Here is a 16,013-nt window from a genome sequence, read left to right on the forward strand (position 1 = left end):
TAATATTTCTGCCAAAAAGTTTTAATTTCTTTCTATCGGTTTAAAAGATACAGAACAGATATAAAATTTTGATATGGAAACAATATGATTAAGTGTGCACATCGCCTCATTATGGTTAACATTTCATGTTTAAAAATCTCAATCGGTAATTTTGCACCGATAAAACTTATCTTTCCCCAATAGCAGTTGATAGGTGGAAAACAGGTGACCAATAGGTGATATCAGTGTTAAATACGTTGTCATCGGTTCACAAAAACTACGGATCAAACCCCATCCAAAAGATACATCAGGGGGTTGCCAGAAGGGGGATGTGCCCCCTTCTGTTTGGGGGGTTTGAAGGGGGGCAGAGTCGCCCTCATCGCCAAGAAAATTTTGGACTTGTGAGAGGCTAAAAATGACCCCAGGTCGATCATAAGGTAACGTGTAACAAACGCTGAAAAGCCTTTGACTCTATCTCAATCCCTTGAGAAGTTGCAGCACTTTGAAATAAATTTTGATGGAAAAAATCGAGGCAAAATAGTGATTTTTGGCAATTTTGAGATGTCCCCTCGTTGCCACAGTAACAGGAAATTTAAGACTGAGTATGTCGTTACAAAGGCAATGGTCCAGTCAACATTTGTGCCAAGTTTGATTAGTATTGAAGCATTTTTCATAGTTTCATAGCAGTTTGAACTCAGGGTTCCCACTCTTAGATATTTTGAAAATTTAAGGACTTTTCCAGGACTTATCAAGGACCTTTTTTTATTTTTTAAGGACTTTTTAGAAGATAAAATTTCAAGCTATTTGATTTTTTTGTCCTTTGAATATGCTCATGGTAATGTTTAGCAACACCAATATAATACATATAGTTCATGACATAAATCTAACTCTATCTAAGAAATACATTCAGTGTCTATAAATAATGAAATGTACTTTGTGACAGCAACTGTTTTTGCAGGTTGTGTGCCATTTTCATGTAATTTTGCTGTTTTTAATGCTTTCAAGGGATCACTTTTTGACCAGATATTCATAGTACTTATTAAATAAGTTACCACACATTTGACCTCAGTCCACTTAAAGGCTTCAAAGAATGGCAAAAGCATGTCACACTGAAGGGTATAATTATGAAAACTGCCTGCAGGTGATTCCACATTCAAAATTTCACAACTTTCATGTTTAAATGTTGTATTCTGCTTAAGTCAGTGCTACGGGAGGGGGCGGTGTTCAAAAATGTATATTTGGGTATGTTTGATTACATCTTAGTGAAATTGTATATTGTATTCATGATTAAAACACAATTTTATTAGTACAACACATTATTTTTAGTATATATTGGCTATACTTTGTATTTCGTGCTACCCGTGTGGCCAATTGGCTGTGCTCTACCTTTACAATAGTTCATGTATGTAATGTAATACTGTTGTTAGTTTTATATTGATATACCTTTGGCTTTTAGCATGGTTGTGAGCAATTAGGATAAAAAACATTGCCCAAGGAAACAACCATACCTGTGAGCTTTCATCTTTTTCATGTGCTTTGAGCACAGGCCAATCAAGCAAACTTGAGGTCGATTTGTGACTGTCTTATAAGATTTTCCAAACAAAACCGCCATAGTAACCAGAAAATAAATGTTAAATCTCATAAATGTCAAAATTGGCCTCTTAAAACACTTGTAAATCGAAAAATCATCAACATTCAAGATGCGGAAATCAATATACTGTGCCAAGACCGCCATTTTGGTTGTTTGATTTACCTCCCCTTTTCCAGACTAATTCCCGTACCTTCCCGGACTTTTTTCTGTATCAACACTAATTCCCGGACTTTTCAAGGCCGGGAGCTAGTGTTTTCAAATTCACGGACATTTCCCGTTTTCCCGGACAGCGTGGGAACCCTGGAACTTGTAACAGGAGGCTTTTCAGTGAAAACTGCCATTTTTCACAATATGCTCATGGGGGAAAGGGTTAATGCAAGTGTACCACAAGACTTAGAAATTTGTACTGTTACAGGGTAACAGTATTTTTTTAACACTGTGTGGTATATTTTCTACAGAAATTAAATAAAAATGGCTGCCATTTTTTTTCTCAATTCAGTCTCAGTTTGATTTAGATCATCACAGTTATTGTTTTGGGCAATGACATAAACAACACATGGCTTTGTAAGTAACAGGTGAATATCATCCCTTGTGAAAACATTGTAACCCATGGCAAACACCTCGAGTAACAATATTTTCTTAGGGATGATATTTTTACCGTTACCAACAAACTATATACTAGCATCAAAGCTGTTTCAATTTTATAATGACTTATTTTTGATTGCTAACTTAATTTTTTAGCGGAACTTTAATCAAAAATAGGATTCACAAAAGTAATTTTAGGGCCGATTTGACTTGTTTTGAGGCCGATTTGACTAATTTTGGGGTCAATTTGACATTTTAAAAATGTTTAGAGGTCGATTTGTCTTATTTTGGGGCTGGTTTAACTTGAGGCTAATCTGACTTGAGGCCCGACTTGTTGGGGTTTTTTTGCATTTATTTTAAAATTTGCACATGAGAATTCACCAAAAGCCACCATTTAATCTGTAGATAAAATTTAGATACATGATAAGGTTCCCCAGACTACCATTGCAGTCTTTTAAAAACATGGGGGACCTCCCTTCTCTTTCAAAAACATTAGCCCCCTCCCCTTCCTACGGGCCTGTATATTGAATATAAAGATGACTTACTTCTTCTAAGAGCTATATCTGGAGAGCCTATAACTGAACTTTTACCACTCTTCTTGTCTGATACAACCAAACAGTAATCAACACTCGAATTGTCTTCCTTCTGTAAAATATTTTCACAGGATAAATTTTTTTTTAATTATCAATGAGTAGGTTATTTATTTATGTCATCCCAATCATGAAATCAGCCAACATCTATGTTAGTTTTATTAAACTGTTACAAGATTACAAGATAGTTAACAAGAGCCACTTACAAGCCTGACACACACTCTACTTTTTTATATTTCTAAAGAAAAACACTTCATGTGGGGGAGAAAACTAAAGAAAATAACACTCTTAGAAAGCATTATTTTCTTGCACAAAATATAATACAAATTTCATATCTGACACTGACTGTCAATGTCATTCAGAAGTCAGGTCACATTATTTTCAGTTTCGTTATAAATCAGTGTTTCCGCTACTCTGCGTTTCTTGCGTTTTTGACACAATAATTTCACGAATAATGCAATGAAATTTGCAAAGCACGTTTTGTGTGACGCAGTCAAAATCTACTATAATTGGATGTCTTTTTTATTAAGTTATTTCTTCTATTATAAGCTACATCCCCTTTAAATCGGCAATTATTGTTCGAGTATCTGAAATTTATTTATTTCCGGTGACTGCGTGTTTGTATGAATTGCTAACCCATTCTGTGTCATTATCGGCACATTTTCTTTCTGACTTTTAACCATTCGACAATCAGTCAAAGTATCCCAGATTTAAACGTAAACAAGCAATTGTGCATGCAGACACTTTTTTCACAATAGTAAACACACCACGAAAGAAGGTAGTAGCCAAAATATCAAAGTTTCTGCTATAAACAGATGTCTGACAGGTTAAATGTTTTAATGCAAACCAGAACTATCACTTAATGTGATTAATACCCTGTCTTATGATTAAGAATTAACATCGGCCTGAGAGGTGTATATTGGCTCTTCAACACCGGTTTTTGAGTTTTGATGCGTAGGAATTGACCATAAAGGCCGTAGGCCTGAGTGGTTAATTTTTTCGCATCAAAACGACAAAACCGGTGTTAAATAGCCGATATACACCTCTCAGGCCGATGTTATTTCGATTCTATCACGATAAAATAAGGAAGATCACTAATATTTTTTCAAGCTGAAATAACTTCGGGTGCTGATTTTCGTAAAACGCTGTTCAATTTTTCGCACCCTACTGTTGCAAAGATATAGAAATTATTAAACAAAGTAAATAATAAAACAAGAGCTGTCAGTAGGACAGCAACGCTCGACTATTCTTAGTGCTTGATAGTAAAAAAAATGCTTGTTACCTCCTCCTGTTTACAGGTCGGGGTCATGATGGTGAACAAGTGTGCAAAGTTTCAAAGCCATATGTCAATGGACTTTGAAAATATTTGAACTATTACAAAAACTTTAACGTAAATTCTAAGTCGAAAAAGGGGCATAATTCTGTCAAAATGCTTGATAGAGTTACCTCCTCCTGTTTACAGGTTGGGGTCATGATGTTGAACAAGTGTGCAAAGTTTCAAAGCCATATGTCAATGGACTTTGAAAATATTTGAACTATTACAAAAACTTTAACGTAAATTCTAAGTAGAAAAAGAGGCATAATTCTGTCAAAATGCTTGATAGAGTAACCTCCTCCTGTCTACATGTTTGGGTCATGATGGTGAACAAGTGTGCAAAGTTTCAAAGCCATATGTCTATGGACTTTGAAAATATTTGAACTATTACAAAAACTTTAACCTAAATTCTAAGTCGAAAAAAGGGGCATAATTCTGTCAAAATGCTTGATAGAGTTACCTCCTCCTGTTTACAGGTTGCGGGTCATGATGTTGAACAAGTGTGCAAAGTTTCAAAGCCATATGTCAATGGACTTTGAAAATATTTGAACTATTACAAAAACTTTAACGTAAATTCTAAGTCGAAAAAGGGGCATAATTCTGTCAAAATGCTTGATAGAGTTACCTCCTCCTGTCTACAGGTTGGGGTCATGATGGTGAACAAGTGTGCAAAGTTTCAAAGCCATATGTCAATGGACTTTGAAAATATTTGAACTATTACAAAAACTTTAACATAAGTGGTTACACCGACGCCGACGCGGACGGCGACGCTCGGGTGATTGCAATAGCTCTACTTATTCTTATCGAATAGTCGAGCTAAAAAAACATTATTTTATCAAGTTTTCAACAATAAAAACTTACGTCGTATTGTATTTACATCAGTGCCCCATTTATCATACTTATATGTATGAAATAACATCAGTTTGTTTATGACTTACAATGACGTCATTATGCTGCTTACAGATTGGCGCTGTTTTGTCAAAATATCTATTAACTGATATGGATCAAATATGTGGCGTTAGTGTATGTGAGATATTATTTCGGTATTGTATGAAAAGAAAACATTATAAGAACTGAAAATACAAGCAAATTCGTTGAATTTATATCCCCCACCGAGTACTGGTTATTATTAACACAACAACTGAAGACATAAGGCTTTATTTATATATCAGGGTTCGACATTAACGGGATCCCGGGATTCCGAGGATCCCAAAAAGTCGGGAGGAATCTCTGTGATTCCTAGCTGGGGATTCCGTTGGGATCCTTGAAAAATTGCTGTGTAAATTTTTTTAATTGTCTGAATTAATATCATTGAATCACTTAATATTCAAGAAAAGTGTTAAAAAAGACTGGCACAACTGCAAGGTTCAAGAAAGAAAAGAAAAATCCCGCCGGTAAAATCTACGCCCTTGTATCATGTACGCCAGTTTTCCTTTGTGCATTGACTGCTATCAACTCATTTGCGATATATAATGAAAAATATTTTGGCTGAAGAAACATTCTTGAATAATTTTATATCATGCATTGACTTCATAGTATTAAGTTGTGAAAATTCAAAAAAAGAAATGCAATTATCGTATAATTATTACACCAGCGGTGTGTACTTCAAATATGTGCTGATCGGCGTTGCCGGCGATAGCTACAAAGTCAACAAGTGTTTGTTGTTTTATTTTGTGCCAAAATTCGGTATTTGTGATCATTGTAAATTTTCGTAAAAGATAGTGAAAAAAAAAAAAGATTACTGATTATTTTTTTTCTCCCTGCAGTAACAGCAAAAGTATGATTAATAAACAGAATACAAATAATCCATACTTTTCAGTTTAAAATCCTTTTTGAAACTCTACAGCCTTTAAAATGCTAAAAAAATTTGTCTAACTAAAGTCTGAAGTGTTCTAAGGTCAATCAAGGTCACGCATAATTTACCAACAAAAAATAGAAAATCCTTAGGTGAAACATACACCAAATGACGTATATTTCATCTGACAGTTCTTTCAGCCAATCAGTGTTCTGAACTACTGTAGTCTAAGATGACTGCTGTATGCGGTGAGTGCCTTTTGATGTGACAGATGTCAAAACTTAAAAAAAATCAATACACACAGAGAAGAAAAGAATCGGACATTTCAGTGTAAAAATTGGAAACAATAAATTTGGATATTACACATCCTGTCATGGACTTGGAGCAACTTTTTATTTTTAAAAATGAAATCATTTGAAGGTAGATCTACCCTACTTGTAATGCATACAAAACGTAACAAAATATTTAATTTTACAACAATTCTATGGGATATTTCCTTTTAAACAAAAAAAGTGTACAGTAAGCTGAAAATCACTTATTTTTTTAAAGTGATCATAATTAAACATTTCTTTTAAATGACACGATAGTAGTAATCCATACCAGGAACTTACTGGAATATGGAGCCTAATCATTATCTGTAATTTTTTAAAAGATCTACAGATCATAAGTGGGCTCTATTTCAGTGAACCCTAGGCTATCTGGGAAAATGTTTCCCCAGTTCATACTTAACTTCAAAAGTTCAAACCCTAAGTCCCATTGCCCAGTCACTTGCATTATACCTTCATTTACAGAAACTGGTTCACAATTATCAAACAGGATTTAGCAAAATTTATATTTTCAAATCGAGCTCTTGTTCAGTGAGCTTAATATTATTCTGTTTCCGTGCATGTAAAAATGTATTAATTTATCTTAGCGGTCCAATTATATATATATATACTACTACTAGTAAACACTTTGAAACACTTTTAAAACTTTAAACAGCAATATTTCCAGAGGGCTTTTAAACTACATTTTCTGCATCTGAAACAAGGAAATATATATCCTGTATGTGGTCTTAAAAAAAAGAATTTGAATTGGGATTGCTGCACTCCCTTGTTATTCTTCGCCTTCATATTTTACTATTTTGATCTGAGGAATCCCTGACATTTAGGAGGAATCCCTGAATTAAATCTTAGGGATTCCTATGGGATCCCTTGTAAAAACAGTTAGTGTCGAACCCTGTATATTAATCATGGCATAAACTGTAATATTCTTTGAACTTGAAGCCTTGTACCTTCAAACAAGAAGAATTTTTAAGTTTTCACTATATACATATAAGGAAAATCTATGACCCCCTGGAGTGGGGCCAATTTTGACCCCAGGGCTAAAATTTGAACAATTTTGGTAGAGGACCTATAGGTTATATCATATACCAAATATCAAAGCTCTAGGCCTTGTACTTTCAGACAAGATTTTTTAATTTTGCATTTTTGAAACTCCTTTTCTGGCCCCGTGCCGTACTTATGCAACATACCGGAACCATATGAACAACATTGGCAGGGGACCACCCAAGGATCATTCATGTAAAGTTTGGTTGCTGTGCAGTCATTTGTTTCTGAGAAGATGTTGTTTAAAGAAATTGCTGACGACGCACGACGACAGACGGTGGGGGATCACAATAGCTCACCTAGATGTAAAAACATCTTAATCTCCAGACTTCATTGCCATTTTCAAGGCATCAAGAAGGGATCTCACAATTTTCAAATATTTTTAAATGTTATTGTAACAAATCATTTTAATTCTTCTTTAATAAAAACTAGAAATGTGTCCATAGGACACGGGTGCCCCCACCGCGCCAATGTTCAGTCATTCTTATGACTCTAGGTCAAATATTTTTTGAAAACTAAAAATCTTTTTACTAAGTAAAGGGCAAGAACTTTACAAATACTGAATAAATCCCCAAGCAAACCCCAAGTTGAAAATTGCAAATTTATACTAATGTAATTCAAGGGCAATAACTCTAACAAAACTGAAAAAAATCCACATGCAAAGTCCCAGGTTCATAGCTTCACAGTGAGGTGAATCATTATTCCTGTAATTTAGTGATGTTGATCATTATTCCTGTAAAGTTGCTCGATTCTAACTCAAGCACTCAAGCATCAAATAACAACATAATGAAACAGTTTTTACTAAGTCAAGGGAAATAACTCTACAAATACTGGATAAATCCACAAGCGAAACCCCAGGAACAAACTAAATATGATGAGCAACTTTCCAATAAGGTTTAATGACTCTATGTCAAATCCTTTTTGAGTTACATGCGACACATGTTGAAAATTGCAAACATTTTCTAAGTCAAGGGCAATAACTCTAAAAATACTAAATAAATCCAGACGAAAATACCCAGGTGCACAACTACACATGCTGATCAACATTCCTGTAAAGTATTATGACTCTAGGCCAAACACTTTTTGAGTTACATGCAACACAAGTTGAAAATTGCAAAATTTACTAAGTCAAGGGCAATTACTCTAAAAATACTAAAAATATCGAGACGAAAATACCCAGGTGCACAACTACACATACTGATCAACATTCCTGTAAAGTTTCATGACTCTAGGTCAAATACTTTTTGAATTACATGCGACACAAGTTGAAAATTACAAAATTTTACTAAGTCAAGGGCAATAACTCTAAAAATACTAAAAATATCCAGACGAAAATACCCAGGTGCACAACTACACATACTGATCAACATTCCTGTAAAGTTTCATGACTCTAGGTCAAATACTTTTTGAGTTACATGCGACACAAGTTGAAAATTACAAAATTTTACTAAGTCAAGGGCAATAACTCTAAAAATACTAAAAATATCCAGACGAAAATACCCAGGTGCACAACTTCACATGCTGATCAACATTCCCATAAAGTTTCGTTGAATTCCAGCCATTAGTTGCAGAGAACTACTCCGGAAACGAAATTCGGACGGACGGATGGACGGACGGACGGACGGACGGACAACGCCAAAACTATATCCCCCTCCCGATTCCATCGGCACACATACTGATCAACATTCCTGTAAAGTTTCATGACTCTAGGTCAAATACTTCTTGAGTTACATGCGACACAAGTTGAAAATTACAAAATTTTACTAAGTCAAGGGCAATAACTCTCAAAATACTAAAAATATCCAGACGAAAATACCCAGGTGCACAACTACACATGCTGATCAACATTCCCATAAAGTTTCGTTGAATTCCAGCAATTAGTTGCAGAGAACTACTCCGGAAACGAAATTCGGACGGACGGATGGACGGACGGACAACGCCAAAACTATATCCCCCTCCCGATTCCATCGGCGATCAACATTCCTGTAAAGTTTCATGACTCTAGGTCAAATACTTTTTGAGTTACATGCAACACAAGTTGAAAATTACAAAATTTTACTAAGTCAAGGGCAATAACTCTAAAAATACTAAAAATATCCAGACGAAAATACCCAGGTGCACAACTACACATACTGATCAACATTCCTGTAAAGTTTCATGACTCTAGGTCAAATACTTTTTGAGTTACATGCGACACAAGTTGAAAATTACAAAATTTTACTAAGTCAAGGGCAATAACTCTAAAAATACTAAAAATATCCAGACGAAAATACCCAGGTGCACAACTTCACATGCTGATCAACATTCCCATAAAGTTTCGTTGAATTCCAGACATTAGTTGCAGAGAACTACTCCGGAAACGAAATTCGGACGGACGGATGGACGGACAGACGGAAGGACGAACGTTCTAACAGGAGAGTAATAATGTGGCTACTCTATTGTTCTCTCTATTGTTCTTTTTAGCCACACAAAAGAAAATAGCCACATAAAAGCATTACGGAATGAATGACATCAAAGAGAAAGAACAATTACCTATTGTCCCTCTAGCCACATAATTTCTCTCCTGTGAGTGCGGACGGACGGACAACGCCAAAACTATATCCCCCTCCCGATTCCATGGGCGGGGGATAATAAATGAAAATGCTTTTTATTGTTGCTTTAAAAGGCTTTGTAAACTATATAATCGAGGGTGAAAACATAAAAGCCGCATATACAAGTAGTCCCTAACCAGTGTTTATTGGCAGTTTAACACCAGTTTTTTTCCTTCTTTGTCTATAGTAACAAAATCACGTGGAGTGATAGAATGTTGAACATTTGTGTCAGGTTATTTGAAATTCCACCAGCTAGTGATAGAGTTCTAGTGCGGACACTCTGTTTGAATCCATTTTCTTGCATTTGACCTTAAAGTAAGACCTTGACCTTTGACCAAGCCACTTAGTTTTAGGTCATGCTGTCTCATTAATATGAACATTTGTGCTAAGTTATTTGAAATTCTGCGTACAAATGACAAGAGTAACGACCCGAACAAGCATAATCTGGACGGTAGTAAGACCTTGACCTTTGACCAAACCACACAATTCTGCTTGGGACATGCCATCTCATGCCAGGTTATTTGAAATTCCACCAGCTAGTGATAGAGTTATGGTACGGACAAGCTGTTTGTTACAATTTGTTTTGAATTTGACCTTAAAGTATGACCTTGACCAAGCTACACAGTTCTTGCGCACAACATGCCATCTCATTAATTATAAATTTACAACCTGGACAGGCATAATCCTGACGGACATACACCAAGATGCCATTGTGACAACTATGTTGAGCTCTCCACAAGCGAGCTCAACAATAAGTGAGCATTTAAATAAATTTAGCCATTGTGTACCTGCAGCAATTTTTGTCCTTTATAGTGTTAATTTTTTTAGGAAGTGATGAGATATAGCACAGTATGGAGTTCAGATGTGCAGTAATATAATCATGAAATCTGTAATATGCCTAAATGATAAATTGATAGATACCACGGTTTCCAACAGTTTGTTCACCATGTCCACCACTGGTTTTGCTCCAGACTTCTTGCCTAAAGCAGTTTGCAAAGTCACCCATGCAGATTCTAACTCTTCAGGCCCAATACTGGAGTCAGCAGCGTGCTTCGTACTAGCTGTATCTACTTGATTTGCAATGGAAGATGTATCAGAACTACCAGTTATGTCTGAAACTGTTGATGCTATGCAAGAGCTCTGTTCCTGTGTTGTGAAAATTATTGGATGCAGGTTTGCACCAGCAGAGTGAGCCTTATCACCATGTGATGTATCTCCAGAAATTTCAACTGGCAGGAATAATTCCTGTAAATGTATCAATCTTTCATGCAAAGTTTGTTCATTAATTATCCTAGATTAACCATTAACCTGCTGAATTTGTAAAAATGGATTTGCCTGCTATTATTTGGAAAATCTGTCTAAAGGTTTTGAGATCTCGGTATCAAAATCCCAAAATTGAAACAGCTAACTGTGCCTGTTAGACTGCATGGACATGCAGGTTGGCCTAGCTCAATACTAGGCAAAGACAAATGAGTATTGAGTATGAGTTCAAGCAGGTTGCAGGACAAAACTGTCATTAACCATGGAACTTATTAAAATATGCACAACCTAACACATTTACGTGCTTAGTAAAATACTGATAATAAATCTCATTTAAAAAATCCGAAGTCTAACCTTAAAAATATTCCTACTATACATTCATAAATTAAAATAAACTTTCCAATTTTCCTACATAAGTAATCATGTTTGTATTACCTTGTCTAAATGACTTGTTGAGTCAATACCAGAATCTTCCATTCTCGCTGAAATTTTAAGTAAGTTTCTCATAATGGTACTGTTGTAAAATTCACCTTTTAAACTTTTAGATTTTTAGCTTGACTGTTTCAAAGAAGTGGAGCTATTATGATGACTGTGTTGTCATTGTCATCCAAAAATCTTTAATGTGGCCCATTTTAAAAGATAATTTAGAAATTGGATGAAATTAAAAGAAAAACAATAAATTAGCATTATTTGCCAAATATGTGCATTAGCATCAACATAACTGTATTTTCAAACAAGAGCCACCACCGGATTGGGGCAACGCTTTACTTGTATTACTTTTTCTAAATGGTTTTTAACAATCTATAACAAGGGCAACATTGTCGCAAAATATGCCAATCACAAAAGCTTTTGACAGAGATGTGGGCATTATAGATATGCATATAGGAGATATGCTCTGGGCAATATCCAGAAAATATCTGGATATTTTATCATCCCTAGTGACCTTGACCATGCAAATATTAACCTAAATTACATGTGTCACACTTGTAGTCATGATATTTATCATTTGTGTTATAATCCATCAATAAATGATGACTAAATGGTCCCCGTTCACAAACTTTGACCTCTCTATGTGACCTTGACTTTGGTAGCAGGGACCTTGATTATGTGCACAATGAATCTCACAATGGTAAACATTTGTGCCAAATTACATTAAAATCTCCTGATGAATGTAAAAGTTCAGCTCTGTAACAAGCATTTTTCAATGACCTCTAAGTGTGACCTTAACCTTTAACCAAGAGACCTGGTTCATGCATGTGACACTGCTTCTCATAGTGGTGAACATTTCTATGAAGTTTCATTAAAATCCCACTATGCATGGAGGATATATGCTCTGGACAAAATTTCTATTTTATCATCTTTATGACCTTGACCTTGCCTTAACCTAAATAAAATGTTTCACACCTGTAGTTATGATAAAGACCATTTGTGTTTCAATCCCTCAATAAACAAGAAATGTCAAACAACACATATGCCCTTGACTCACATTATTGGTAATTTTGTTATAGAAACTTGCCATAAAATTAATGGGTATATGGAACTTGGAAGTGTTCAATAATGGAACTAGAAATGTGTCCATATGACATGGGTGCCCCCAAACTCCACCGTTTTGTCAATCTTATGACACTAGGTCAAATATGTTTTGGGCTACATGTGCCACAAATTGAAAACTAAAAATCTTTTGCTATGTAAAGGGCAAGACTTTTACAAATACTGAATAAATCAACAAGGGAACCCCAAGGTGCATAAGTACACATGCTGACCAACATTCTTGTAAACTTTCAGGCCTACAGGTTAAATACTTTTTGAGCTATGCATGAACAAGTTGAAAATTGCAAATTTATACTACTGTAAGTCTAGGGCAATAACTCTAACAAAACTGAAAAAAAAATCCACAAGCAAAGTCCCATGTGCATAGATTCACAATGATGTTGATCATTATTCCTGTTAAGTTGGTTGATTCTAATTCAAACACTCAAGGAACAAATAACACAACATAATGAAACAGTTTTACAAAGTCAAGAGCAATAACTCTACAAAATCTGGATAAATCCACAAGCGAAACCTATGGTGCACAACTACACATGATGACCAACTTTCCTATTAAGTTTCATGACTCCAGGTTAAATACATTTTGATCTACACAAAGCATAAACTGAAAATTGCAAATCGAGTCGAGGGCAGTAACTCTGACAAAACATAAATTCACAAGCGAAACCCCAGGTGCACAACTTCACATGCTGATCAACATTCCCATGAAGTTTCATGACCCTATGTCAAATAGTTTTAGAGCTACGTGTGACACAAGTTGAACATTGCAAATTTTACTAAATCAAGAACTATAACTCTGCAAATTCTAATTATATCCACATGAACATACCCAGGTGCAGAACTACACATGCTGAGCAACATTCCTGTAAAGTTTCATGACCCTAGGTTAAATACTTTTTGAGCTACATGGGACACAAGTTTAAAATTGCAAATTTTTACTTAGTCAAGGGCAATTACTCTAACAAAACAGAATAAATCCACAAGCAAAACCTCAGACTTCAAATGCTGAGCAACATTCCTGTACGGATTCATGACTCTAGGTCAAATATTTTTTGAGTTACGTGCGACACAAGTTGAAAATTGCAAATTTTTGCTAAGCCAAGGGCAATAACTTAAAAAATACTAGATAAATCCACATCAAAATACCCAGGTGCACAACTACACATGCTGATCAACTTTCCTGTAAAGTTTCTTGACTCTTGGTCAAATTCTTTTTTAGTTAAGTGCAACACAAGTTGAAAATTGCAAATATTTACTAAGCAAGGGCAATAACTCTAAAAATACTAAATAAATCTACATGAAAATACCCAGGTACACAACTACATATGCTGATCAACATTCCTGTAAAGTTTCATGACTGTAGGTTAAACACTTTTTGAGCTATGTGTGACACAAAAGAGAACAGATTCCTCCTCAATAAGATAAATCAATGTAATACTATGAAGTTTCATGTTGACATCTCAAACACATTTTTAGTTATGCTCCACTCAGGTAAAAAATAAGTAGGAAAAATAACAAAGGGCAATAACTAAAAAAAATATGAAGGGTAGATTTATCACTCTTGTGCACTGCACACCTCCTGAGTTAGATATATCCACCTATGAAGTTTCATATTGATATTTCGAAGGCTTTTTGAGTTATGATCTTGACAAAAATTAAGCATGAAAAATAACAAAGGGTAATAACTGAAAAATAATGCAGGGTAGATTATCATTCTTGTGCGCTGCACTCCTCTTCAATGAGATCCCTTTACCTATGAAATTTCAAGTTGATACCTCTTACACTTTTTGAAGTAACCTCCAGACAAAATATTATGAAAAAGAACAAAGGGCAATAACTCAAAAATTATATAGGGAAGAGTTATCATTCTTGTGCACAGCACTCCTCAATAAGATCTATCCACCTTTGATGTTTCATGTTGACATCTCAAACACTTTTTGACTTATGCTCCACTCAGGTGAAAAATTAAGTATGAAAAATAACAAAGGGCAATAACTCAAAAATAATGAAAGGTAGAGCTATCATTCTTGTGCACTGCACACCTCCTGAGTGAGATCTATCCACCTATGAAGTTTCATGTTGATATCTCAAAGGCTTTTTGAGTTATACTCTGGACAAAAATTTTGAAAAATAACAAAGGGCAATAGCTCAAAAATTATACAGGGTAGAGTTATCATTATTGTGCACTGCACTCCTCCTCAATAAGATCTATCCACCTATGAAGTTTCAAGTTTATACCTCAAATACTTTTTGAGATATGCACCGGACAAAAATGTCAGACGGAAGGACAGCCGGACGGACGGATGACGGACGGACGCCGGATGAGAAGCGATCACAAAAGCTCACCCTGTCACTTTGTGACAGGTGAGCTAAAAAGCATCAAATTATATTTTGGCATGTATGCATGTAGCTGTTGGGCAAATGCATTTAGGAAAAACAGTTATGAGCCGTGTCATGACAAAATCAACATAGTGGGTTTGCTACCAGCATGGATCCAGACCAGCCTGCGCATCTGCGCAGTCTTATCAGGATCCATGCTGTTCGCTTACAAACCCTATTACAAGTACAGAAACTGATAGCGTACAGCATGGATCCTGATCAGACTGAGCGAATGTTCAGGCTGGTCTGGATCCATGCTGGTCGCAAACCCACCATGTTGATTTTGTCATGGTGGGGCTCAAATGAAGGCCTAATCCCCTTTCAAAAAGTGCTTCACAGACAAAGCAACTAATTTATATAACAGTATACCTAATCTTTTATCAACCTCAAACTCAAAGTTGCCCAGGAAATGCAGTAAGGTGAGGTTATTCTGACCCCCTTCTTGACTATAGACTTCCTTTCTTAACTCTTTGTCAACTTCGCCATCAGGATTCATTAATGCATATACACGTTTTAAAATTGCAGGATTGCGCCGTGGTAGGTGGACTGAGGAAATGATACGCCACTGGTGTGTGTCTTCTTTCCAGTTGTCACCCATCTGACCATTGGTTGGTTTAAACACATAAATGTCACCATCTACAACAACAAGAATATGGCTGTATAGTCCTATCCAGGATTCAGACCAGATGATTCAGGAATCAAACTACAAATCATGTTATTGTTCTAATACCAAAAGAAACTAGAACTATCACTAAATGTGATTAATACCCCCACAAGACTGCTTCGGAAATGAGGATGTTACTAGTAACAGAATACCTTGTAAAAGAATTGAAATATAGAGTTATGGTTGTGGGCAATTATAGATAGTTGTGGTTCTTATATGTTGCATTTCCTTTCAATGCGGTTGGCCATTGATGAAGTTTAATTGAATTACTCTGTAATAAGTCCAGAAAGACAAAGAAAAGGAACAAAGGGCAATAACTCTATAAATACTGAAGATAGAGTAATAG

The 16,013-nt window shown here is 35.5% G+C and overlaps 1 protein-coding gene across 1 annotated transcript in view; it reads right to left on the reverse strand.

The window, feature by feature from the left end:
• Positions 1–2,377: 2,377 nt before the first annotated feature.
• LOC132734650 (uncharacterized) overlaps positions 2,378–16,013 on the reverse strand; it is a 39,294-nt gene continuing 25,658 nt past the window's right edge. Inside the window, exons 3-6 of the mRNA XM_060721437.1 lie at positions 15,373–15,639; positions 11,509–11,555; positions 10,735–11,058; positions 2,378–2,800 (exon numbers count right to left, since the gene is read on the reverse strand). Of these exons, the coding sequence (XP_060577420.1) occupies positions 2,648–2,800; positions 10,735–11,058; positions 11,509–11,555; positions 15,373–15,639 (791 nt within the window). The 3' untranslated portion in view covers positions 2,378–2,647. The remainder of the gene's footprint in view (positions 2,801–10,734; positions 11,059–11,508; positions 11,556–15,372; positions 15,640–16,013) is intronic.

Source organism: Ruditapes philippinarum, unplaced genomic scaffold (genome assembly GCF_026571515.1).
Source record: "Ruditapes philippinarum isolate M1 unplaced genomic scaffold, ASM2657151v2 ctg1844_1_1_1_1, whole genome shotgun sequence".
Classification (NCBI taxonomy): Eukaryota; Metazoa; Mollusca; class Bivalvia; order Venerida; family Veneridae; genus Ruditapes; species Ruditapes philippinarum.